The 27,431-nt window shown below is 43.6% G+C and overlaps 2 protein-coding genes across 7 annotated transcripts in view; one reads left to right on the top strand and one right to left on the bottom strand.

Moving 5' to 3' along the window:
- Window positions 1-20,857, bottom strand: part of Acsm5 (acyl-CoA synthetase medium-chain family member 5) — a 29,662-nt gene extending 8,805 nt beyond the window's left edge. For 2 of the 6 annotated variants that reach the window (XM_087571485.1, XM_087571474.1), the window contains exons 1-6: window positions 20,630-20,793; window positions 6,334-6,541; window positions 4,356-4,499; window positions 3,825-3,978; window positions 1,982-2,061; window positions 297-420 (exon numbers count right to left, since the gene is read on the bottom strand). In XM_087571485.1, the coding sequence (XP_087427611.1) occupies window positions 297-420; window positions 1,982-2,061; window positions 3,825-3,978; window positions 4,356-4,499; window positions 6,334-6,533 (702 nt within the window). In that variant the 5' untranslated portion in view covers window positions 6,534-6,541; window positions 20,630-20,793. 6 annotated transcript variants of the gene reach the window in all.
- Window positions 20,858-23,295: 2,438 nt separating this feature from the next.
- The window catches only part of Pdilt (protein disulfide isomerase-like, testis expressed), a 31,294-nt gene continuing 27,158 nt past the window's right edge, over window positions 23,296-27,431 (top strand). Inside the window, 1 exon segment of the mRNA NM_001013902.1 lies at window positions 23,296-23,507. The gene's annotated coding sequence lies outside the window, so the exon portion shown is untranslated.

The raw sequence follows: 27,431 nt of genomic DNA, 5'->3' as shown, positions 1-27,431 counted from the left end.
CATGGATGTGACAATGGACCTTTTCGTTTCTGCCAGGTAGTTTGTCATAGCTACAAAAAGAGTAATCATGGGAGGCATCAGGAAAGCTGCTTTGCAGGGCCATGGCATATGGGAAATTACCTGAGACTTAAAACCAAAAGGAGGCATGGATAATGGCATTCCATAGTCAGTTTCAGGGCCCTAGAGCCAGGGAAGTTTCTGGCAGGTGTCAGGGAGAGGTGAGGAACTGCTGTCAGTTGGTGATCCTCTATAATGGGGCGATGGTTCTGATGAGGAGGTCTGAGACACCAACTCACTGTTTCTGATTGTCCGTAGCCTTCATGGAGCTCCAGGCCTGTCTGGCTTTTCCACTTGTCCCTCACGTCAGGGTTGAGGGCTTCTCCACCGGTCAAACAGTGCCTGAGGCACTGGAACTTGTACCTTTCTCAAGCAGGGAGACAAGGTTATCTATGTCATAAACATTTCTACTTACCCTCCAGCATTGCTAGATATTCAGAGCCCCACTGACACTAGCCCCACTGACACTAGAGGGTAAGTTCCCTTCTGTCCCACAGTAAGCTCCATGCGGTCCAAACTCTCTCTGCAGCTGCGGTCCACAGATCAATCCTATCCAAATTTGGGTTAAAATCAGACTCATATGATAGGTATGGGCACAACAGTGAAGTGTTCAAATTAATCTACCTAAAACAAACTAATAATAAATCCATAGAGGCAATGACCTGACTGAAAGTAATAAATCAATGAAAATTTTAATAGATTAAAAATAGCCTTCTGGGCTGGAGAGATAGCTCAGTGGTTAAGAGCACCAACTGCTCGTCCAGAGGTCCTGAGTTCAATTCCCAGCAACCACATGGTGGCTCACAACCATCTGTAATGAGATCTGATGCCCTCTTCTGGTGTGTCTGAAAACAGCTAGAGTGTACTTATACATGATAAATAAATAAATCTTTAAAAATAGCCTTCTAAGAATCCTCCAATTGCGAAGACTGGATATAAAATTTCCAGAGATATTAAATAAGTAGTAAACCTGTCTGTCAGTTCAAAAGTTACACTAAATATAAATAATTTTGGATCATTTTCTTTTCCCAGTTGTACTTCACTAATTCAGTTCAATTACTTAGTGTTGCTAAGCAGTACCTAACTGGTCTTGAAGAATTATCCAGGGGCTGTTTCCAGCCAAAATAACAGTGTGAGAATATTCACAAGAAAGGAATGAATGGCATTGATTCTTATATTTAGAGGAATACATTTAAAATCATGCAAGCGCTCCATTCTTTGGAATATTTAATGGCCAGGGTATGTGACTTAGGAAGATGAGTGCATGCGAAGACACGGCGTTGGGAAAGGATAGAAGAGGGAGACATGATTAGGATTGGTAAGTTACTCACCCAATACCCCTGCAAACAGCCAAGCCCAACTAGTGGATGCCGTTGTATTTGTACAGGATAAGAGCCAGGCACAGTGTTGTCAACTTTGTTTGAGTATCCCAAGGCAGATACCTAGGAATGGCTGGCTTGGGTTAGGAGATGGAGTGAGTGAGCTTGTTAGTCTAAACAAATGAAAAACCTTTGGTAACCAAAACTATTCTATAGCTGACCTGTGGAAACCCAATGATCACTGTGACAGAAGTCACGAAAATGCTAAGGGTGTGGTGTATGGTGGTGATCCAGTCAAAAATTCGAATTGCTTTAAATACTTTCAGTTTGTTTTCTGGGTATGAATTATGAAGATCCATAAAAACCATCTTTAAAAGCTTAATGTAAGATATGTGGGAGTGTGTGTGTGTGTGTGTGTGTGTGTGTGTGTGTGTGTGTGTGACACAGTAGTGACAAAGAGAGACACATGAAGACATAGAAAGAGGCAGAGGTGGAGCAAGAAACTCCCAGAAAGACAAAGATATAGAGACAGGAAGAAGAAAAGTTGGACTGAAAGATGGATGCCCTCATATGAGGACCCTGTAAGTGCCAAGCAGAGACTGTACCTTGTCAGATCCTCTTGTACAAGCAGCCGGAAGAGGGTTGGGACACAGCAAATGGTGGTTATTGGGAACCTGCAGAGAGTCTAAACAAAACAAGAATTAGACAGTTTTCTCAGAGAAACTCAGGTGAAATGGGATGAGTGAAATGGATCTCAATGTGTCACTGACAAAGCAGGGTAGAACACTACACATGGCAGCTATCTGTCAAGGTGACGTCCATGATCCACCTTCTAGCATTTGCACCTTTATGGGGTCTCCTCTTACACTGCTCCAAGGTTGGTCCATGGGACCAATAGCATCCTGTTGACATGGTGTGTGTCACTTGAGATTAGATGACAGAAAGAATGCAGCTCCTGTCTCAAATGTTCTTACCTTTCTCCCTCTCTTGAGTGACTCACTCTGGAAAGACAAGGTACTAGGCTGTGACTACATTCTAGCTGTCCTCGGCAGACAATGAGGAAATGATACCTCTGGCCAGTTTTCAGTGGACAATCAATAAAAACAACAATCCAGAATTTAAACAGATTACCCAGGATTAACCATGCTCTGAAATGACTGCATTCCTAGAAGCTATCTTTGTAAAAATTATTGTGGGAGATGCCACAACCAGCACAAGACTAAGAGCCTCAGTTTGGTCCTAGAACCCAACCCATGAGAAAAGGAGTCAGGTGTGGTAGTGTATGCAGAGACGGGTAGATCCCTGAGACTCACCGGCCAGCAGTCTAGTCCAAAAGACAAACTCCAGGCCAAAAACAAGTTGGAAACTATTATTTGGCTTACACAGTCAGTTTCTGATGAGTGCTTGTGCTGCTCCTGCCTTTTTACCATGAATTACTATGAATCGCTACACTGCTGCTGTTAGTATGGGTGTACCTGGGAAACTGCAAAATAATAGATCATGAATATGTTGCCATGGCTAGGGATGGTGAAGAGAAAAGCTGCACAGATGGCTGACACATCCTCCAAGAACAATGATGATGGGAAATGAATAACAACTAGTGTATTAGGAACACAGTATCTTTGTTCTCATGACAGCTTAGAGAGTGAGACTCAAAGAAGTCAGGAGACTAGGCTGAGAATACAAATTTGACCAACGAAGAAGTCCATACTCCTTGCCACATTTGACCCAGCTTGTCTCAAAGAGATGGGTATGGGGAGATAGGCTCGTTGATATCTCACAAAATGCCATTTAGAGGAGAGAGCAAAGGCATTCCATGTCTTCACTTGGGATGTCAATCCTCTTCCTTCGTGATAAGAGCCCAGAAAAATAAGACAGGAGGCACTGGGTGAATGACTTGAGTTCGCTGAATGACTCGGTGCAAGGACAGCTGCACACGCTGACTAGACTTTGGATTTTACTTAAAGTTTTGACAAATAGTTTGTGTTTTGACAAAAGCATAGGGAAGAAGGTGAAGGAAAGAGAGGTGCAGCACGCAGTGAAAGGCTTTGATAAAGTTTGGAAAGATGAAATACTTTCATGCCTGGGGATCTATTTTGAGGGCGGGTAATGACTGGAGGTTGCTAAATAGACTGAATCCAGATTACCAAAGTTCTAAGTGAATTTGTCATTCGACTCCTACATTTTCTCATGCTACCTGAAACATTGATTCCATTCATCCCATTTACACTCAGGACACAAGAGGTGATTCAGAGCTTGGCACAGTGGCATACACTCATAACCTCCACTCTTGGCACTCCAACGCAGAAGACCTCTGGTTCAAGGTTATCCTGGGTTACATAGTTATGACTCTGTTTCAAAACAAGGCCTGGAGAAGTTGCACAATGATAGGACATTTGCCCAACATGTGCAAAGCTCAGAAACCCAGGACTAGCTTTTTCTCCTTACATTTAGAATAGTTTTAGCATCAACTTGGGGCAGCTCATGCACAAAAATGCAAGCGCCATTGGCCCAGGCAGAGAAGAGAGTCCAGGCTGCTTTCACCCAACCAGTGTCAGTTGTGTTCCAGAATATGTCAGACTCAGTCAAAGCCATCCACTTCCTGCCAAAAATGAGAGGAAGTCAGAGCACCGTCATCAATAACTCCACCTTTAGAATGGGTTATATTATTCATAATTTGGAGCTCAGACCTCAGGATATACCACTTAAGCTCTTCAAATCTAGACAAGACCCATCAACTCAACTATGATCTCAACAAACGCTTACTCAGCACTTTCTTTGTACTTGTGTTGTAGGCTAAGAAAACAAGTTAAAGGAACAGGTCCTGTACTTCCTCAAAGGAAAGACTACAAGACCCTACCTGACTAACCCTCTGGTTCTTCTCTGAACTCCATTTCCATATTTTTCCTCTTTCCCTCTCTCCCCTCTGTTCACTCATCCATCTTGTATTTGGGCCTTATAGACAAGTCATTCCAATACCTTCCGCTGGCCACAAAACCCAGTCCATAGCTGCACTGGGAATGTTCCACCATCTTGGGGGCCCCCGTGGTTCCACTGGTGAAGTAGATGGCCACTGAATCTCCACTTCTGGTTCTCACGCAGTTGTGTTCTGGAGATGCCGCTCTGGAGAATGCAAGGATACTAAGAGGCACTAATAACAACACTCCAAGCAGTCCCAAAGATATAACAGTGGTAGTAGGGCTGTTTCAACACATTATGTATGGGTGCTGTGTGGAGCACTGTGTCATTTGCAGACATGTTCATAAATAGATACTATCTCTACAACCATTTTTATAGCCAAAGCTACAAAATTGAGTCTCAAATACCCAAATGATTTATTTGAGAGATCCACAAAAGTTGGGTAGATAGCTCATTCAGAACAACACAAAGGAGAGAACATGAGTTTAGATCCTCAGCACCTACAAGAATGCTGTTTGCATCTGTAATTTCAGGCTTGGAGATGCAGAGACAGGAAGATGCCTGACACTCACTGAGCAGCTGTTCTACCTAGATGGTGAGCTCCAGGTTCAGTGAGAGACCCTGTCTCAAGAAAATAAGGCAGTGGAAAGTAATACAGAAACATACATAAAGTTAACCTTTGGTTTGCACATATGTGCATACACCTATATGAACAAGTATACACACACACACACACACACTTACACACAAACGAAGATCTTGTGTACATTTCTTGTGATAGGACAGATGCATGCATTCTCCCGTCTATATTTCTGTCCATCTGACAGAACAGTCCCCTTCCTAACTCAATTCTCAATGTAGAGACATTTTTTTCTAAATGTTTTCTCAAAAATTAGGCGTTTGAGATTAGGTAATTTCCTAAATTCTGGGATTTGAAGACTCAGCTAGCTCCTGGGTCTCAGACCTGGCTGTCTTGTGATCTCTGAGTTAAATTTTAAAAGCAATTCTGTTACTTGTGCTCCACCTTGGACAAAATAAAATCAGAACCTTGCATTTTTTAAGATCAGATAATTTTAATGATAACTGAATTTTAAAAGGATATATTTAGGTTAACTTGATGACTCATCAAAATGTCATGGGCTGAGCATTAGAAATGACAAACCCTAAGGCTCTGATTCAGATATGTCTGGCTAAGTAGGGCAGATGCCAAATTACACAAATTTGTATTTATTCAGGTGCATCTGCTCACAGAGGTGGACACTCTAGGCTCAGGAGTCCAGCTCCCAGTGACCATTTTTGGAATCTTCTGACATTGCTTTGTTTTTAATTTTGTTTTGGGACAGGCTTTGTATTTCAGGCTGGTCTCAAACTCACAATCCCAAATGCTAGGGTGACAGGCATTCTGGTCTCTGTTCAGGACAAATATCTCAAATCCACAGATCAATGCCCGCTGCATCCTTGTTACAGAGCAACGTATATCAACTGTGCCCTAATTCAGCCTTTACTTCTCTTTGGCATTTTAGATGAGTCATTTCCAGTTTCAAGACTGTTTTCTCACCTGTAAAAATAAAATTGCACCTGTGTAGCTCCTTTTAAGGATTAAGCAAGAAGATTTCTTCTTTACTACAGTGTTCTGAACACCAAAGGCAATGTCAGCCACAGAACCGGTGTTATTAAGCCCTTCCCGTGCAAATAAATGCAGCTGGATCTTATTTAGCCTAGAGCCTGTCATACAGCAAGCACTGATATGAGACAGCCTTTTCATTATTGACAGCTTTTTGTGAATTAAATGTATCATAAAATTTAACTTATACACTCTGGTTAAGAATTCCAACAATCTTTGCCACCATGTTAGAGGATGCTGGGATACAGTGGCGCACCCAGTTACTGAGTAACCTTGAACATCCAGGGGTTCACAGGATGATGTGTCTGGCCAGTATCTATTTGGTTCTGTCTCTTTGTATTCAACCCTGTTGCTGAAAAAAGAAAATATTCAAAGCCTATCTCACTGCTACTGTCCTGGAGTGTCCCAATTTACCTCAGGAGTTCCCGGAAATTGATCCAGCCTGGACGACTGGTATCAGACACCAGAAGCTTGGTTTGAAGGGAGGGGCAGTCAGTACTGATGGCATCCACGTGAGGAGCTAGGGCATCACTGGTGATGATGGATTTGACCCTGGCAGCCTGTAGCCGGTACTTGAGATCCTTCTGTGTCAGCTGGGAAATGCCTGGGATCATGACCACACCTTGGGTCACACAGAGAAGAGAGATTGTTAGGAGAGAAGGAAGATCTGAATGTAGAGGACGGAGAAATAAGTAGCTGAGGAGGGCTGGAACACCTGAAGGAACAATCATGGTAACCAGGAAATTCAAAAGACATGGAGTACTCGCCTGTGATAAGAACTGCCGAGGCTTTGCTTCACTCAGTTCTCACAATGCTCAGAAATACATGCTATTGTGAGAAACACACCACAACATTTGAAGAGCCTAGGTCTTTAGACTTTCCTGCCTTGACTAAATCAAATGGTTTCCCCAAGAATACACAGTGAATGTGTGATACAGCTGGACTTGCAGAGCTAAAGCAGCGTTAAACCTGCTCGTCCTGGCTAGTTTTATGTCAACTGGACACACACTTAGAGTCACCTGAAAGGGGGAACCTCAATTAAGAAAATGCGGCCATAAAATCAGCCCACATACAAGTCTATAGGGCATTTTCTTTTTTTTTTTAAAGATTTTATTTATTTATTATATATAGGTACACTGTAGCTGTCTTCAGACACACCAGAAGAGGGCATCGGATCTCTTTACAGATGGTTGTGAGCCACCATGTGGTTGCTGGGAATTGAACTCATGACCTCTGGAAGAGCAGTCGGGTGCTCTTAACCGCTGAGCCATCTCTCCAGCCCTATAGGGCATTTTCTTAGATAGTGGTTGATGTGGGGGAGGGATCCAGTTCACCATGGGTAGAACCATCCCCCAGATGGTGGTCCTGGGCTCTATAAGAAAGCAGATGGAGCAAGTCATGATGAACAGAGCAGCACCCCTCCATGGCCTCTGCATCAGTTCCTGCTTCCAGGTTCCTGCCAGGTTTGAGTTCCTATACAGACTTCCTTCAGTGAAGGACTAAATGTGGAAGTGTAAGTTGAATAAAACCTTTCCTCTCCAAGTTGCTTTTAGTCATGGTGTTCTACCACAGCAATAGCAGGCTGGACGAAGATGCTGAGAGTCCGTGATCTTGAATATATTATATTGTATTGCTGTAACAACTCCTTAGTTCAGTGTTTTTTCATGCTTTTCAAATGAAATGTTGTGCTGAATCCTGTGTTGTATATGGGTCCCTTGCTGATAAAGGAAGTATAATAGGCAGGGACTCCAGAACACCAAAGCTATGCTAAGGGTGGCAAAGTCTATCTACCTCCATGGAGGAAGAATAAGAACGACGGGCAGCCTTGCCATTTGAAAACCCTCAGTATCTTGGAGCACAGATTATTAGTATTTTCCATCGAGTTCAACATACTCATTCATAGAGAAAAACAACTAGTGAGAACAAGAAGCAGAGGGAAAGGTCACTTCAACACAGCATGAGAGCCAAGCCCATGGTCTCACTGCACTTTGCCCTGCCTCCCAAATGCTTACACAATGCAGCACCCAGTATGAATGCTCTGAGTTGAATTGTGTTCTTCTATGCATGTGTATGTTTCAGTCCTATGCATTCATGTGTGTGTTGGTGCTATGTGTGCATGTGTGTGTTTGGATGCTATGTATACATATATGTTGTGCTATGTATGCATGTGTATGGGGGGTGCTATGTGTGTATGTGTGCGTGTCACTCTTCAAGCACTGTCTACCTTGTTTTTGAGACAGGATCTTTCATTGCTTTGGAGCTTGCCTAGTGGCCCAAGCTTGCTGTTGAGCACCAGGGATCTACCTGTCTCTGCCCAGAGCTGAGATTATAAGTATGTATCATCACACGTGGCTTCTTTCCTTTTTAATATGGCTTCTGGGGATCAAACTCGGGTCTTTGTAAGCTAGCCCCAAGCACTGCTGTGCTTTTTCATTCCATCTCTCTGTTGTCACAGCCCACTAAAGTCATTTGTTTGCTATGCTTTAGGAACTGAGGCCCAGGAAGATGCTCGACAGCCAGAGCTGTCAATCAGAGAAAGTCAACCAGTATAACCTGACAAGAGCATATGAGGAAAATGTAGGGATGCAGAACTGTATTGACATCGGCTTTGATCTCTTCTTCTGTGTTAGAATGGAGGTTCCACTTCACGTGATAACATGAGATGTGATTGTAAGTTAATTTTTTATGAATATCAATAAAAGTTATAGGTAGGTGAAAGTGAGATATTTGGTAGGAAAAATAAATAACACTCTGACCAAAAGTTTTTATTTTTATTTTTTAAATCAGGAACAGATCTCTTAGCACAGTTCCCAGCACATAGTAGGTGCTTAGAAACCTGCAGGGTTCCTTGTGCTTTGACCCTTACTAAGTGGTTGATTTTTAATTCTCATGTCATTGTTTGACCACTGCATGCAATCTGGTCTATGACTGTCAGGCAAAGGAAATGTGAACCCCGTATGGGATTCTCTTCATTCCGTCTTCCAAATCTTGTGGGAACTGAAAAGTTCTGGTGGGCAGTGTCAGTCCTACAAAGGGAGCTCTAGACTTGCTCACTGACCTGTTCGCATACAAGCCACGACGGTCAGCCACCATTCTGGGAGTCTCGGAAGCACCAGCATTAATCTGTCTCCAGGTTTCAGGCCACATGCTCCCTCTAAGATGTTGGCTGCCTTCCTGGACTGCTTCCCCAGTTCCTCAAACGTCCACTTGATTTCTGTTCCTGAGCCATTCACCCACCAGAATGCAGGCTTTGGGGGGCGGTGCCCTGTCTGGACAGTAGGTGCAGCCAGGAAAAAAATAGAAGCCATTATTGAGTGGTTTTGCTCATTTGTTTCTAAAGAAAAAACATATTTTATAGATATATTGAATAGTTCCTCTATTATATTGTTTGTTATCAGAGGAGAAGGAGCAATTTTAATTGGACAAAAAATGGGGGAAATGTTGTGGGTTGTCCTGATGCTGTTTGTATTCTGATGCTAATTCTGCTTCCTCATGAGGGGTTGCTCCTGATGAGCAGCCCATTATGTACTCGGGTGATCTCATGTGACCCCTCTGCCTGTTTTAACTGCTCAATAGAAGCTAGAGCCTGTGATTGGGCAGTGGAGGGGAAAGGTGGGAAGGGAGGTTTGAGAGTGGGGGCGGGTGGAGAGGTAGAAGAGGATGAGAGGAGAATGAGAGAGGACTGAAGAAAAGGAGGAAGCCATGATGGAGCAGAACCACATGGCCAGGAGAAACCACGAGTAGCAAGGGGCCTTGTAGCTGGGAAATAACTTAGTATAGTGTTAGATCTGGCCAACTTTGCCTTACAGCCTATAATTATTGGATTGTGTGTTTTTATATGGGCTTATTGGGGCTGGAAATTTCAACAACATAGGTATCTGATCAAAGAGTTCAAAAATCAAAATAATTGGCCAAGAGTATGACTCAGTTAATAGAGTACATGTTTGACATACACCAATTCCTGGGTTCAGTCCCCAACATTGGATAAACAAGGTGCTGTGTAGCGTGCCTATAAAACCAGGACTTAGGAGACAGAAGCAAGAGGATCAGGAATTCAAAATCATCTTTGACTAGTGAGTTTAGGGCTAGCCTTGTCTACATGAGACCCTCCTGTATAAAACTAAAAGCTAACCAGCCAAACACAAACCAAAAACCTTGCCCCCCTCCATGTAGGTCAGGGACTTGTCAGTTTTATTTGTAACTTAATATCCTCCGAGTGTTGAGTTAGGCAAACCTAAACAAATTTCCTATACCAGCATTATAATGTAAAAGGTAAGAAGACTTACACTGTCCATGATCCTCCCTGTTTAATTAAACCATTACTCACTTCACCTACAAATCACCACATACAATTACACAACTCACTAGTTTTTAGAATAGTCCCGCCAGGTTGCATGAGTTTTTGTTGATTTGATAAAATGTCATGACCAAAGGCAACTTATTTTGGCTTAAAGCTCTAGAGAGTTAGATGTCCATGACAGTGGGGAAGTCACGATGGTGGGGAGTTTCCCTCTGGAAATGCTGGGAGACCTCTTACAGCACAGAGAAAACAAACTGAAAGTGGACAAGGCCATAAACTCTGAGACCCTGCCCAGGGCTTGTCCAATGTTTTTCAGTCACTAGTAAGATCCTGTAATGCCCGAGGCTTGCACACTGATTCTGAGATGCACAGGAGTGCACTGGAGGTTTCCAGTTACTCCACTAGCTTCTGGTTTGTCTTCTGCTTGCCCTGTGGACATCTAACACTTCATCTGCTTCATGTAATCATGTTAAACTACTTGCCTACAGTTTTTCAACAAATGGCTTCCCCAGAATAGACTTTCCTTACTGGTTGAGTTGGGCCAAATCTAGACGGCCTCACAATAGTAACACCAAGTCAACTGGTTGTTCAGAAGCAAACAGTCGGCCCTGAAAATATGCATAAAAATAACATACGGACACAGCAAGTTACATTTAGGAATATATGTGTGTCTGTACACACGCATTCAACAATAAGGAAAATGAGAGCTTTGAAGGGAACAGGAGGGATGTGTGCGAAGGTTTGGAGGGAAGAAAGAGAAGGGAGAGAATATGTAACTATATTATAATTATAATCTCAAAAAGGAAAGAAAAACATGGGGGAAATAACACCAAATAGTGATTATTCTTTGGGAAACAAAGCTTTGGACAAACTGGCTTCATTCTTCACCTTCTGAGGCTGTCAGGCTCCACTGGGAACAAGGACTGCTGTTTTCCAGAGCCTCTGGTTGACTAGAAAATTGTGTCAGGACCAGGGAAACTTAAAAGGCCCCCTGGGCTTGCTGTTCAGACCAAGGCTCAGGGAACTATTGTAATAAACCCTTCTGCTGCCAAGGTCTCTGCTTAGTTCTGAGAATTTGGGTTCTCTCTCCTTTTCAGTGTTATTTCAGTATGTAGATGACACAAGCCTAGCGACTGCATAGGCTGCTGCAGTGTCTCACCCATCCTTACTCTGTCTGTACCAATTTACCACGCTCAGTGGTATTGCTGCATCTAGTTGTGGCAGAACTGATGACAGATAAGATAAAATAGGGATCCTAGATCATGCCTGAAAGATAGGCATATGCTACATGCCTGTAGCACCTGGAAGTCTGAGGCAGGAGGCTTGTCATGAGTTCAAGACTGGGCTACAAGTTGGCTATACTTCTAGGTCTGCCTGAGTTTCAGATTGAGACTGTCTCAAAGACAAAGAAACACACTCAGTAGGCAGGCAGGCCGGTGGATCTCTGTGAGTTCAAGGCTAACCTGGTCTATATAATGAATTACAGGCCAGCCAGGGATATATAAACCCATTTTTGTTTGTTTGTTTATTCTTGAGAAAATAAACAAATTTAACACTAAAATTTCCTTGGGAACAAACTTTACATTCTATTATTACCAAGAAATTATTCCTATCAAATATAATACAGATAGCCATAACAGACACATATAGAAAGGGAAATAAGAAGGAAGCATGTGCACATTAAGACATGATATAAAACAAGTTTTGTTTGTTTTTGCTCACTTCTAGGTGAAAAGCTTTGAGCCTGAGCTTCTGTGTCTCCTACTCAGAAGAGAAGAGCATGAGAGACAGAGCTTCCATCTGCTTAAGATCCATCGGAAGAGGATGAAGAGCAGACACAGATGCCCTCTGTGATCTGGGTTCAGACTGGGTGACACTTTAAGCACACTGTTCAAGGTGTGTCTGACTCATACTACTGGGGTCTAATTTGTCCCCTTCAGGTCTCAGGCTTAAATGTTAACAGTTTCAATTTTTTGGACTTACCAAGTTCCCAGGTCACAATGTTGCAATGTGCTTGTCTTACAGTCTCACTGCAGTATCTGGGGGGACTTCAGGTGCCCCCGAGGGAGACCAGGGCAGGGTGAGCCTCACCTTTTCCAGCTGACTCCACACATCTAGCACATCGTGGGCAAAGTTGAAGTACTCTGGCACTGGCCGCTTCCCTAGGCTGATGGCTTCCCAGGTAGCTACAACCTCAGGGATAGGGGGAGGTGGTGGCTGTGTGTGAATCCTGAAGACTCCCCAGGAACTCCTCCGAGCCTGGTAGACCAGACCTCTCAGCCATAACCTCATGTCTTCTGTCACCTTCTGCCTGTCACCAAAGAGGAAGGACTGTAGTGTTGAATTCTGGAATTGGGGTTGAAGAGGAGTCTGTGTCCAGCCCGGAGAGTGGTGGTGTAGCTCATACTGACTGTCATTCCACTGGGACCCTGGAAGTGTCTCTTCTCTGGTATCAGGGTCTGCATGTATCTGAGGCCATCCATTCATAGCCCACTTCTTAAAACTCAGACGTTAAAAGGGATCTCTCAATGACAGTAATTTTGCTGTATTAAAAAATAGTCGAGAACCTGAAGGGATCTACTGGATAAACAGTTCTCTGCACCCAAATCCCGTGGGAGGGAGAGCTAAACCTTCAGAGAGGCAGACAGGCCTGGGAAACCAGAAGAGACTGCTCCCTGCACACACATCTCGGACGCCAGAGGAAAACACCAAATGCCATCTGGAACCCTGGTGCATGGAAGCTCCCGGAAAGGGCGGCGCAGATCTTCCTGGTTGCTGCCGCCGTGAAGAGCTCATAAGCAACACCCCATGAGCGAACTTGAGCCTCGGGACCACAGGTAAGACCAACTTTTCTGCTGCAAGTGACCTGCCTGGTGAACTCAAGACACAGGCCCACAGGAACAACTGAAGACCTGTAGAGAGGAAAAACTACACGCCCAAAAGCAGAACACTCTGTTCCCATAACTGGCTGAAAGAAAACAGGAAAACAGGTCTACAGCACTCCTGACACACAGGCTTATAGGACAGTCTAGCCACTGTCAGAAATAGCAGAACAAAGTAACACTAGAGATAATCTGCTGGCCAGAGGCAAGCACAGGAACCCAAGCAACAGAAACCAAGACTAAATGGCATCATCGGAGCCCAATTCTCCCACCAAAACAAACACGGAATATCCAAACACACCAGAAAAGCAAGATCTAGTTTCAAAATCATATTTGATCATGATGCTGGAGGACTTCAAGAAAGATGTGAAGAACTCCCTTAGAGAAACACAGGAAAACATTAATAAACAAGTAGAAGCCTACAGAGAGGAATCACAAAAATCCCTGAAAGAATTCCAGGAAAACACAATCAAACAGTTGAAGGAATTAAAAATGGAAATAGAAGCAATCAAGAAAGAATACATGGAAACATCCCTGGATATAGAAAACCAAAAGAAGAGACAAGGAGCTGTAGATATAAGCTTCACCAACAGATTACAAGAGATGGAAGAGAGAAACTCAGGAGCAGAAGATTCCATAGAAATCATTGACTCAACTGTCAAAGATAATGTAAAGCGGAAAAAGCTACTGGTCCAAAACATACAGGAAATCCAGGACTCAATGAGAAGATCAAACCTAAGGATAATAGGTATAGAAGAGAGTGAAGACTCCCAGCTCAAAGGACCAGTAAATATCTTCAACAAAATCATAGAAGAAAACTTCCCTAACCTAAAAAAAGAGATACCCATAGACATACAAGAAGCCTACAGAACTCCAAATAGATTGGACCAGAAAAGAAACACCTCCCGTCACATAATAGTCAAAACACCAAACGCATAAAATAAAGAAAGAATATTAAAAGCAGTAAGGGAAAAAGGTCAAGTAACATATAAAGGCAGACCTATCAGAATCACACCAGACTTTTCGCCAGAAACTATGAAGGCCAGAAGATCCTGGACTGATGTCATACAGACCGTAAAAGAACACAAATGCCAGCCCAGGTTACTGTATCCTGCAAAACTCTCAATTAACATAGATGGAGAAACCAAGATATTCCATGACAAAAACAAATTTACACAATATCTTTCTACAAATCCAGCACTACAAAGGATAATAAATGGTAAAGCCCAACATAAGGAGGCAAGCTATACCCTAGAAGAAGCAAGAAACTAATCACTTGGCAACAAAACAAAGAGAAGAAAAGCACACAAACATAACCTCATATCCAAATATGAATATAACAGGAAGCAATAACCACTATTCCTTAATATCTCTCAACATCAATGGCCTCAACTCCCCAATAAAAAGACATAGATTAACAAACTGGATACACAACGAGGACCCTGCATTCTGCTGCCTACAGGAAACACACCTCAGAGACAAAGACAGACACTACCTCAGAGTGAAAGGCTGGAAAACAACTTTCCAAGCAAATGGTCGGAAGCAGCAAGCTGGAGTAGCCATTCTAATATCAAATAAAATCAATTTTCAACTAAAAGTCATCAAAAAAGATAAGGAAGGACACTTCATATTCATCAAAGGAAAAATCCACCAAGATGAACTCTCAATCCTAAATATCTATACCCCAAATACAAGGGCACCTACATATGTAAAAGAAACCTTACTAAAGCTCAAAACACACATTGCACCTCACACAATAGTGGGAGATTTCAACACCCCACTCTCATCAATGGACAGATCATGGAAACAGAAATTAAACAGAGACGTAGACAGACATAGAGAAGTCATGAGCTAAATGGACTTAACAGATATTTATAGAACATTCTATCCTAAAGCAAAAGGATATACCTTCTTCTCAGCTCCTCATGGTACTTTCTCCAAAATTGACCATATAATTGGTCAAAAAACGGGCCTCAACAGGTACAGAAAGATAGAAATAATCCCATGCGTGCTATCAGACCACCACGGCCTAAAACTGGTCTTCAATAACAATAAGGGAAGAATGCCCACATATTCGTGGAAATTGAACAATGCTCTACTCAACGATAACCTGGTCAAGGAAGAAATAAAGAAAGAAATTAAAGACTTTTTAGAATTTAATGAAAATGAAGGTGCAACATACCCAAACTTATGGGACACAATGAAAGCTGTGCTAAGAGGAAAACTCATAGCGCTGAGTGCCTGCAGAAAGAAACAGGAAAGAGCATATGTCAGCAGCTTGACAGCACACCTAAAAACTCTAGAACAAAAAGAAGCAAATACACCCAGGAGGAGTAGAAGGCAGGAAATAATCAAACTCAGAGCTGAAATCAACCAAGTAGAAACAAAAAGAACCATAGAAAGAATCAACAGAACCAAAAGTTGGTTCTTTGAGAAAATCAACAAGATAGATAAACCCTTAGCCAGACTAACAAGAGGACACAGAGAGTGTGTCCAAATTAACAAAATCAGAAATGAAAAGGGAGACATAACAACAGATTCAGAGGAAATTCAAAAAATCACCAGATCTTACTATAAAAGCCTATATTCAACAAAACTTGAAAATCTACAGGAAATGGACAATTTCCTAGACAGATACCAGGTACCGAAGTTAAATCAGGAACAGATAAACCAATTAAACAACCCCATAACTCCTAAGGAAATAGAAGCAGTCATTAAAGGTCTCCCAACCAAAAAGAGCCCAGGTCCAGACGGGTTTAGTGCAGAATTATATCAGACCTTCATAGAAGACTTCATACCAATATTATCCAAACTATTCCACAAAATTGAAACAGATGGATCACTCCCGAATTCCTTCTATGAAGCCACAATTACTCTTATACCTAAACCACACAAAGACCCAACAAAGAAAGAGAACTTCAGACCAATTTCCCTTATGAATATCAACGCAAAAATACTCAATAAAATTCTGGCAAACCGAATCCAAGAGCACATCAAAACAATCATCCACCATGATCAAGTAGGCTTCATCCCAGGCATGCAGGGATGGTTTAATATACGGAAAACCATCAACCTGATCCATTATATAAACAAACTGAAAGAACAAAACCACATGATCATTTCATTAGATGCTGAGAAAGCATTTGACAAAATTCAACACCCCTTCATGATAAAAGTCCTGGAAAGAATAGGAATTCAAGGCCCATACCTAAACATAGTAAAAGCCATATACAGCAAACCAGTTGCTAACATTAAACTAAATGGAGAGAAACTTGAAGCAATCCCACTAAAATCAGGGACTAGACAAGGCTGCCCACTCTCTCCCTACTTATTCAATATAGTTCTTGAAGTTCTAGCCAGAGCAATCAGACAACAAAAGGAGATCAAGGGGATACAGATCGGAAAAGAAGAGGTCAAAATATCACTATTTGCAGATGATATGATAGTATATTTAAGTGATCCCAAAAGTTCCATCAGAGAACTACTAAAGCTGATAAACAACTTCAGCAATGTGGCTGGGTATAAAATTAACTCAAATAAAACAGTAGCCTTCCTCTACACAAAAGAGAAACAAGCCGAGAAAGAAATTAGGGAAACGACACCCTTCATAATAGACCCAAATAATATAAAGTACCTCGGTGTGACTTTAACCAAGCAAGTAAAAGATTTGTACAATAAGAACTTCAAGACTCTGAAGAAAGAAATTGAAGAAGACCTCAGAAGATGGAAAGATCTCCCATGCTCATGGATTGGCAGGATTAATATAGTAAAAATGGCCATTTTACCAAAAGCGATCTACAGATTCAATGCAATCCCCATCAAAATACCAATCCAATTCTTCAAAGAGTTAGAACAATTTGCAAATTCATCTGGAATAACAAAAAACCCAGGAGAGCTAAAGCTATCCTCAACAATAAAAGGACTTCAGGGGGAATCACTATCCCTGAACTCAAGCAGTATTACAGAGCAATAGTGATAAAAACTGCATGGTATTGGTACAGAGACAGACAGATAGACCAATGGAACAGAATTGAAGACCCAGAAATGAACCCACACAGCTATGGTCACTTGATTTTTGACAAAGGAGCCAAAACCATCCAATGGAAAAAAGATAGCATTTTCAGCAAATGGTGCTGGTTCAACTGGAGGTCAACATGTAGAAGAATGCAGATTGATCCATGCTTATCACCCTGTACAAAGCTCAAGTCCAAGTGGATCAAGGACCTCCACATCAAACCACATACACTCAAACTAATAGAAGAAAAACTAGGGAAGCATCTGGAACACATGGGCACTGGAAAAAATTTCCTGAACAAAACACCAATGGCTTATGCTCTAAGATCAAGAATCGACAAATGGGATCTCACAAAACTGCAAAGCTTCTGTAAGGCAAAGGACACTGTGGTTAGGACAAAACGGCAACCAACAGATTGGGAAAAGATCTTTACCAATCCTACAACAGATAGAGGCCTTATATCCAAAATATACAAAGAACTCAAGAAGTTAGACCGCAGGGAGACAAATAACCCTATTAAAAATGGGGTTCAGAGCTAAACAAAGAATTCACAGCTAAGGAATGCCGAATGGCTGAGAAACACCTAAAGAAATGTTCAACATCTTTAGTCATAAGGGAAATGCAAATCAAAACAACCCTGAGATTTCACCTCACACCAGTGAGAATAGCTAAGATCAAAAACTCAGGTGACAGCAGATGCTGGAGAGGATGTGGAGAAAGAGGAACACTCCTGCATTGTTGGTGGGATTGCAGACTGGTACAACCATTCTGGAAATCAGTCTGGAGGTTCCTCAGAAAATTGGACATTGAACTGCCTGAGGATCCAGCTATACCTCTCTTGGGCATATACCCAAAAGATGCCCCAAGGTATAAAAAAGACACATGCTCCACTATGTTCATCGCAGCCTTATTTATAATAGCCAGAAGCTGGAAAGAACCCAGATGCCCTTCAACAGAGGAATGGATACAGAAAATGTGGTACATCTACACAATGGAATATTACTCAGCTATAAAAAACAATGACTTTATGAAATTTTTAGGCAAATGTTTGGAACTGGAAAATATCATCCTGAGTGAGGTAACCCAATCACAGAAAAACACACATGGTATGCACTCATTGATAAGTGGCTATTAGCCCAAATGCTTGAATTACCCTAGATGCCTAGAAAAAATGAAACTCAAGACGGATGATCAAAATGTGAATGTTTCACTCCTTCTTTAAAAGGGGAACAAGGATACCCTTGGCAGGGAATAGAGAGGCAAAGATTAAAACAGAGACTGAAGGAACACCCATTCAGAGCCTGCCCCACATGTGGCCCATACATATACAGCCACCCAATTAGACAAGATGGATGAAGCAAAGAAGTGCAGACCGACAGGAGCCGGATGTAGATCGCTCCTGAGAGACACAGCCAGAATACAGCAAACACAGAGGCGAATGCCAGCAGCAAACCACTGAGCTGAGAATAGGACCCCCGTTGAAGGAATCAGAGAAAGAACTGGAAGAGCTTGAAGGGGCTCGAGACCCCATATGTACAACAATGCCAAGCAACCAGAGCTTCCAGGGACTAAGCCACTACCTAAAGACTATACATGGACTGACCCTGGATTCTGACCTCATAGGTAGCAATGAATATCCTAGTAAGAGCACCAGTGGAAGGGAAAGCCCTGGGTCCTGCTAAGACTGAACCCCCAGTGAACTAGACTGTTGGGGGGAGGGTGGCAATGGGGGGAGGGTTGGGAGGGGAACACCCATAAGAAAGGGGAGGGGGAGGGGGATGTTTGCCCGGAAACCGGGAAAGGGAATAACACTTGAAATGTATATAAGAAATACTCAAGTTAATAAAAAAAATAGTCAACATGCATTTTGTTTATGTATATGGATTTGTATATGTGTTCAGGTGCACATGTGTGTTCACATATGTGTGCTCATGTGCATGTGGAATCCTTGGCTGTTGTTCTTCAGGCACTGTCCCCTGCTTTGAGATAAGGCCTCTCATTATCTTATAACTCACCAGTTAGGCTGTGCTGGCAGGGCAGTGCAACCCAGGAATCCGCCTGTCGCCAGCTCTTCCCTGTAGGTTCTAGGATAGACTTAGGCCCTCATACTTACAGGACAAAGATTTTATTGATTGAATTATCTCCCTAGCCCATTAACTCACATCTTAACTATTTTAACTGATAAATAATTACATAGCCTTAGAGGGCACACTGTGACATTTCATCTAATTTGTGCAATGTGGGATGGTCACATCAGTGTAGTTAACACAGCTGGCATCTGGAAAGGCCCAACTCTGCCCAGTAGAGACAAAATGGTAGCTACACATGCTGCTCACAGCTTTGTAGCACTGAGATGCAGGAAAGTAAGAAAGAAACAAATTAGAAGAATGTATCTTACTTATCCAGGATGTGAACACCACTTCACTTGTGTTTTGTACCAATACTGCAAGCACAGTGAGCACTTGAGGCTAACACAACATAGGTTTCTTAAGTGGCAGGAGCTGCCAGTGGGCAGGGCTGTTTTAGGACCTTGCTGCTCAGAGGATGGGCCTTGGAGCATGAGTGGTCCCCAGAGCTGTGCCTTGGCTCCCACCTGTGAGTGTGACTCTGCATGTTCACAGGATCCCAGAGATATATGGAGCCTGGGGACACTCAGTTTCTGTCCCTTGGGCCAAGTTCCTCTAGTCGTAAGAGAACAGGCAACTAGGAGACAATGACTGTGTTTCCACAGCAGGAAAGGCTCATTCCCACAGCCACTGAAGGCTGACTGTGCACAGAGTATGTTGACACGAAACAAAACTCAATGACATCATTATTCCACACCAATAAGTTGCCCATGCTCCTGAAACCAACCATTCATGCTCTTGTAAGCAGCCCTACTTAAACTCAATGGGTTCAAGAAATAATAACTTAAAAAACCCAAAAATGTCAAAGAGGGACTAGAGGAGGAGGAGGAGGAAAAGGCAGAGGGAGAGGGAGAGGGAAAAGGGAGGGGGGGAGGAGGAGAGGATGGGATTAGTGGGGATGGAAAGGGACAAAGGTGGCAATGAGGATGATTAGGCACTTTATCCATGTCTGAGAAGCCACACTGAACCCATTATTGTGTATAATAACATATGCTTAACCAATAATAAGAATTATTCAAAAAGCTTTTCATTAAGCCCTATGACAACTCTATCCCACATGCTACTTTCCTCATTAGAGGAGGTGGCTTAGAAGGGAAAAAGTTACTTCTGACTCTCACTTTCCAGAGAAGTCTATGTTCAGCCTTTGTCTCGTAGCCACTAACCTGGGGATTAAGAGCCTCAGATATCCCCCGACATCACCCCTGAGTTCTGCCCCAGGTCTGTTTCTTTGACTCTTCCCTTCCTGATGGCTGACCTCCACAGCCTCCAGCTCTTTCTCCACACTTTCCTAAGGTCACCTCATGCCATTCCTATCCTTGATTTAATCCCCCCGCAAAGGTCTCTGGGTAGGTGACACTTGTCAGTGAAGGATTTCTTGCTCAGTTACCTTGTTTTAGAATCTGAGGTGCACAAAAGGCATCTGTGTTCCACTTCGGCAGCAGGACAGACCAAAAAGCTCCTGAGATTTCCCCAGAAGCTGATGGAGGCAGGATTCAGGCAGGGAGCTTTAGCACCAAGCACAGCCTACAGAGAGCCGGATTAGGAGTCAGCAGCTTCAACTTTCAGAGGGTAGGGACACTAAGTCTGTGAAAGCGGCTTCACGCCAGGGTTTCCCAGGCACACAGTGCCTGAAAGATTAAACCCTGCCCTGGAGTCAGCCTGCTAGGTACTGGTACATGTGCTCCCAGGAATTCAGGTCAACAACTAGAAACTTGAACGAGTGCTTTACTCTGCTTTAACAGAAAGGTCATTCGCCGCCCCCCCACCTCCACCCCCACACCACGCCCTTCTCCCAGGGCTTAAAGATTAAAAGTGACCCTGAAGGAGCAGCTTGGCAAAGGATGCATGCAGGATTCTAAGAGCTAATGAAATAGCTCTTGGATGGGGGCCAAGGCAGCGCAATTATATAAATTTGCTGGAAAAAAAAAAGAAAAGAAAAAAAGAACCGGATCTTAGTTAAATAAAGCTGTTGAAATCAGAAAGCTTTCTAATGTCCCCTTACTTCCTCCAGGGTCAAAGTCAATGCTGCGACACAGGCGCACTGCAGGCAAGCGGGCTGCTTCTTTGAGGACAGCAGCAAAAAACTGTCCTGATCCACCGCCATTAGGATACCTCGAGTGTGGCTATCACCAGAACTAGCTTGTGAAGCTCCCACAGGTTAATTTGTGCCCTACCCTACCCCATAATTCATTCCAGCACAGCGCTGCTACATGCCTGTGTCTTCGTTTCTAGCAGCTCCTTCTCCAAGGTCTCCTACCTTCAAGGTGTCACTTGGAGAAGCCCCAGGGCCCTTCCTCAGACCTGAACTGTTTCTATCAGCAGGCTTTTGCCACGCTTCCTCTGACCACCATTCCTTCCTCTCTAGGACAGACCACTTTCCAATGCTGTGCACTTTCAGATAATTCACATCAGGCCTCCCTTTCACACAGGTACACTCGGACATGTGGATGGAGATTTGGGATCCTCTGTGCTCCCTCCCATATCCCTACACTCAGAACAATCCTGCATTTGGGAAAGTTCATGATTCTTTGTTGAGTCCTCAAGTAGCAAAAGCAAAGATTTACTTAGTATTTTTTTTCACTGTCAGATATTGTGTTGGGGTTTTCCATGGGTAGTAGGTTCAAAGTGTGATTTCTGACTTTTGTTTGTTTGTTTATGATAAAGTCTAACCTGGTAAAGTCCCCACCCTCCGGCCCAGGACCTCAGAGCACCTTTCTTAGCAGTAGAGGTGGATGAGGGGTTGTCACACAGGCTGTATAACATTCATGAGCCGTGTTTCTTCTCTCATCTCCTAGTGAGGCCAACCTGGCCATGTCCACATAAGCTGCTTTTCTTTCTCCCTACCGCCTTGGCCACAGTGTCTTTATGAGCCCTAAGCAATAAACTCATGCCTGAATTTGCAGAAATATGTTCTACTCACTCAGATATATGGACAAATGAGCCGTCTTCAAGTGATATAATCTCAATATTCCTATATGTGTCAGTATTTGATAAGAGTTGGGGCTGCAGAGCACTGAAGGCTGAAAACCATAACAATGATATACTAATAATACAAATAGCCTTTATTTTAAAAATATTTCCTGGGTGCCTAGTATACGCTAGGCAAAAAAAAATGACATGTAATTTAGGAGGCAATTAAGGCCCAAGATGGGGTAAGGCTGTTAGCATTTGATACAAAGTTATTGGGAAAGGGCTAGCCAGGAAAGTGGCATGGCCCTTGGCTTAAAGTAGCCAAGAGAAGTCTTGAGTATCCCTGGGTAAAGAGCTTCCTGACCAAGAAAGCTGCAACTCAAAGGCCCCGAGGTAAGAAGATGAGCATCATATTTGAGGAAGAAGAGGTTGATGTGTAGGGAAGACAGTCAAGGAAAGGTGCTAAGAAGGCCTGGAGTGTGGCTCCATGGTAAAATGCTGCTAAGTATGTGTGAAGCCCTGGGTTTGATCCCCAACACTTCTGAAGGGAAGGGGAGGGGAGGGGAGGGAAAGGAAATGGAGGGGAGAGGAGGGAAGTGGAAGGGAGGGGAAGGGAGGGAAGGGAATACGAAGGGGAGGAGTAAAGAGAAGGGGACAGGACAGCAAGTGCAAAGATGGGCAGGGAAGGGGAAGGGAGAGAGAAGAGAAGGGGAGGGAAAGGAAAGGAAGGGAAGGGAGGGGAGGGGAAGAACGAGAAGAGACAGACAATGGTGGGGATGGGAGAGAGTGCTTACTGCTTCCATATACTCAGGTGCTCATTTTGCACCTATCTGTTTAACCCTTTTTATATCCATCAAGTGCCACCTCATTAAACAATAGAGGAAACCAAGCCTCAGGAAAAGGAAACATGTTTAAGGTCACATGGGTTAGGACAGTGCTAAGATTCGAAGGCCAATCCACAGACAGCCAGCTTCCTACAGTCAGGTTGGCTTCTGGCCTTATAAAAAGTCTGTTCCCTGGTGTCCATGGGTACATGCTTTGACCAGGGCTACTAGGCTGGGCCCCTCTTACTCAACAATGGCCCATTCTCAAGCTCCCTTGCCTGGCCCTCTAGAACCCTAGAACTCAGAACATAGTTTCAGAGGCAGTTGTGGCCTCCATGTGCTCAAGCAGGAACTTAATTACTGCTTGTGGATTTCTTGGGATCACTCATTAGCAGACAGGACCTGCTCTCGTCACAAGGGGAAACTTAAAGCCTGCTCCTCAGACTTCTGCATCCTCTCTGATTGCCACAGGGCTGACTGGCCCAGCTCCATATGGTCTGACAGTCCCAAAAATAATCCAGCTTCTTGCAGGTATGAGCTTACTAAATAAGACCACTCTGATTGACAGACTTAACCCTGGTGACCTTACTAAATGTATTATATATTTAAGACAGCAACACATTAGGGTCAGTGCAATGGCTTTATAGGCTCAGCATAACCTTACCCGAGACCTGTTTGGGTTTGGACTCAAGCATTAGTATTTGTAAACAAACAAAACAAAAACCAAAATCTCTCACAAAATCATTATTGTGTAGTTGTAATTGATCCACTAAAATAGGCCATGGGGCTTGTGCTAAGAATTAAACAAGGCCATCCATTCACTCACTCTTCACCGGGCATCAAAACAGGTCCAGATGTGGTTCTAGGAGGTGGGGAAGCAGCTATGAACCATGCTAGTCATTTATATTTAACATCTTTAAAGATCCAGATGCTGTGCTTCATTATCTGAAATCTCAACGCTTGAGAGCTTGAGGTGGGAAGATCATGATCGTCTAAACAGCTTGGCAAAAGCCAACTGGAATACTAAATAAACCCTGGTGTTTGGGAGGCCAGGGTGCTACAGATGGAGGTGAATGAGGTTGGGTGACTTGAGAAACCTCCCCACCTGATAGCTGGTATCTGAGCTGGGGTGACCTCTGGTGTCCATTGGTGCGTACTCTCAGTAGGATCTTCCAAGCTCAGCTCTGGATGACCAGAAGGTGAGATAAACAAGTTGTAGACAGAAACAAAGTTCTGGGGGGGGGGTGAAGCTGGGGAGAGACCGAGGTCACAGGGCATTAAGGACAAGGTCTAGAGACATTGGACCTGAGAGACTGCACAAGTTTTTGGATGATTCATGCTGGCAGATGATAAGAACCTTTCCAGAAAGGGAAGCAATTTGGTCTAGTTCATATTAAAAATGGTAGTCTCTGACTGGACTGCTCTGTGTGTGTGTGTGTGTGTGTGTGTGTGTGTGTGTGTGTGTGTGTGTGTGTGTGTGTGTGTGTGAGAGAGAGAGAGAGAGAGAGAGAGAGAGAGAGAGAGAGAGAGAGAGGATTGAGGAATCCAAAGAATAGAAGACCATTGAGCATCCCCTGGTCTGGATAAGAGCCAATAGTGGTTGGGATATGAAGGCCCATATTGGTGGAATCCTGGTGGACAAACTCCCAGAAAAGAGCTTGGGAACACTCCTTCAGTGTCACCTATTCCTACCAAGGAAGGGTCCCATTCTAGTCACCATCCCCTCCCCTGAATTGGGGACTGACATTGAATCTGAGCTTGGAAGTTTTAGGACTGAGCACTGTCTGGGTGAGAGGGGTCTCAGCAGGGAAACACAACGGACACTGGCCACAGGAGCAGGCAGGCACATAAAGAATGAGGTCCACACCCAGGTAACAAACACTCAAGGCACAGGCGGAGAGCAGCTGAGGGTATAGTGCCTGTAGGGCTGCAGAGCTTGAGGGTCTCCCAGAGATGATGCAGAGGCAAGCCTAGGCTTCAAGGACTCTCAGGAGCAAGAAGAGCAGTGGCTGATGGCTGGGAGGAGGGGTTGCATTCTTTCCGCTCCTGGAGAATGTAAACAGTTAGTTCATTTATTTGCTTGCTGTAGTCACATGTTCCCTCCACAAAGCTTTCTACCATTGCCTGCTTTAAATGCTACACTCTCCCTTTCACCTTTTCCAGTCTTTCTTCCCTGCTCCTGTCCCCAGCTCTTACCAGCATCTTACTTTCTGTCTCATTTACTTGTTTCCCAACAGAACCCAAAGACTCTAGTCTGCTTCTTTCTGTGCCTAGAAAGATTTTGGGTCATCACCTCAAAAGTGCATAATGAGCGAACCAATGAATGAGTGAATGTTCTTGTTTTAATAAAAATGACCCCCATGGGATCATAAGGAGTGGCACTACTCAGGGGGTGTGGCCTTATTCAAGCAGTTGTGGCCTTGTTGGAGAAAGTGCGTTCCTGGCTATTCCTCCTGCTGGGGATACTGATGTAGAGTCTCAGATACTTCTCCAGTACCATGACTGCCTCTGTGCGGCCATGCTTCCATGATGACCGTGGACTGAACCCCTAAAGTGGTAAGGCAGCCCCAATTCAGTGTTGTCCTTTATAAAAGCTGCCATGGTCACTGTGTCTCTTCACAGCAATGGAAACCCTAACTAAGACAGTAAATGGATGGATGGATGGATGGATGGATGGATGGATAGATGACGGATGGATGGATGGATGGATGGATGGATGGATGGATGGATGGATGGACAGATGACTGAATGAGAAAGCAAAGTTGGAATGTGCTGGCTCCAGTCTGCTTCAGTCCTCAGGGTGTCTAGGCGCCATTGGACACAGGGCAGGGTTGGAAGGAGCAAAGTTTATTTGGGCAGGGTGGGTTCACAAGAACTTGGCCAGCTTGAGTGCTGGGGAGAAACAGCCGTCTCTGAGAGGTTTTCAGTGAAACCTTTATTGGGGGTAACAAGGCCTATAGAAACCTCGGGGAGTGGAGTGGGGTTTTGGGTGAGTAACATCATTTGCTGGGGCTGAGGTTTTGGGAATACTTCATTTACATGAAGAGGAATTTCCACTGCTTGCTGGACATGTCCTTATAGGGAATGAGGAAGTTAAAGCTGTAATTTGGCTACACTACCTCAGGAGTGGCAGAAGTGAGGGTTATATATGCTGCATGATGGCACATGCAGGCCTAGAGCAAGGAGGGGCCAGTCCTACTTCTGCGGGTCTCAGGATGAGATTTTGAGAGTTTAGACCTATCTTGACATCACTTTTGCTCTGGACTAGCTCCCGGAGTCACACGGCTTTCTGGCCCCATAAGTATAGAGAAGATCGATGGTGAATGCAGTGACTTGAATGAGCCACATAGGCTCATAGACTTGAATGCTTGGTCACCAGGAGTTGGCACTATTTGAAGGTATTAGGAGGTATGGGCTTTTTGGAAGTGTGTCACTTCTTTGGTATTTCAGAAGCCCAAACCAGCCCCAGAGGCTCTCTTTTCCTGCTGTCTATGGATCTGGATGTAGAAGTCAGTTTCTCCAGCACCCTATCTGCCTGCATGCTACCATGCTCCCCATTATGATGATAATGGACTACACCTCTGAATCTCTAAGGGAGCCCCAATCAAAGGCTTTTCTTCATAAGAGTTGAGAGTGGTCATGGTATCTCTTCACAGCAATAGAACACTGACTAAGACAGTGAGCTTGTCTTACCAGCCGGTAGGGTCTGTTTTCTGTGATACAGACCCGGAGCTCTGGAATCAGGCACTTCGAGTGCATGCCTTAAGTAATGTAGAAAGTGAGGTATGACACCCAAGGCCGTCTTTCTGTCCTTCACACAGGCTTGGTAGCTTGCAAACACCCACACATCACACAAATATGCACACACACACACACACACACACACACACACACCATACACACACAAAAATTGCATGAGATGATCAGGAAAATTTATTCACTGCCTAGATAGTTAATAATACAAAGATGTTATTTCTATTTCACTGAATGTGATAATTATATTGTGGTTTCTATACTCTTAATAATTCCTTATCATTTAGAAATTCATATTGAAATATTTATAGGTGACATGTAGAATGCCTGAGAGATAAACTTCACAATAACTTAAGAGAGTTTATGAGACTATAAATGGAATACTTTGTCGGGCTATGGACCTTAGGAGTGTGTGTCTTGAGGACACATATTACTATTTTCGCTAGTTTGCACCTACGCAAAATTTCCCAGATAAAGAGATAAAACAACAAAGAGTTCAAGAATCATCTAAGGACCTTTGATATTTGAGCCTTAAACTGGTGAGTTTTATGTCAACTTGACACAAGCTAGAGTCACTGGGAGGAGAGAGCCTCAATTGAGAAATTGCCTCAGTATTAGGCTATAGGCAGGCCTGTAGGGCATTTTCTTAATTAGTGGTTAATGGAGGAAGGTCCAGCCCATTGTGGGTGGGGCCACCCAAGG

Source organism: Rattus norvegicus, chromosome 1, assembly GCF_021556685.1.
Source record: "Rattus norvegicus strain SHRSP/BbbUtx chromosome 1, alternate assembly SHRSP_T2T, whole genome shotgun sequence".
Lineage (NCBI taxonomy): Eukaryota > Metazoa > Chordata > Mammalia > Rodentia > Muridae > Rattus > Rattus norvegicus.
The sequence above is the reverse complement of the archived record's forward strand: the minus strand, read 5'-3'. Positions and strand labels throughout refer to the sequence as shown.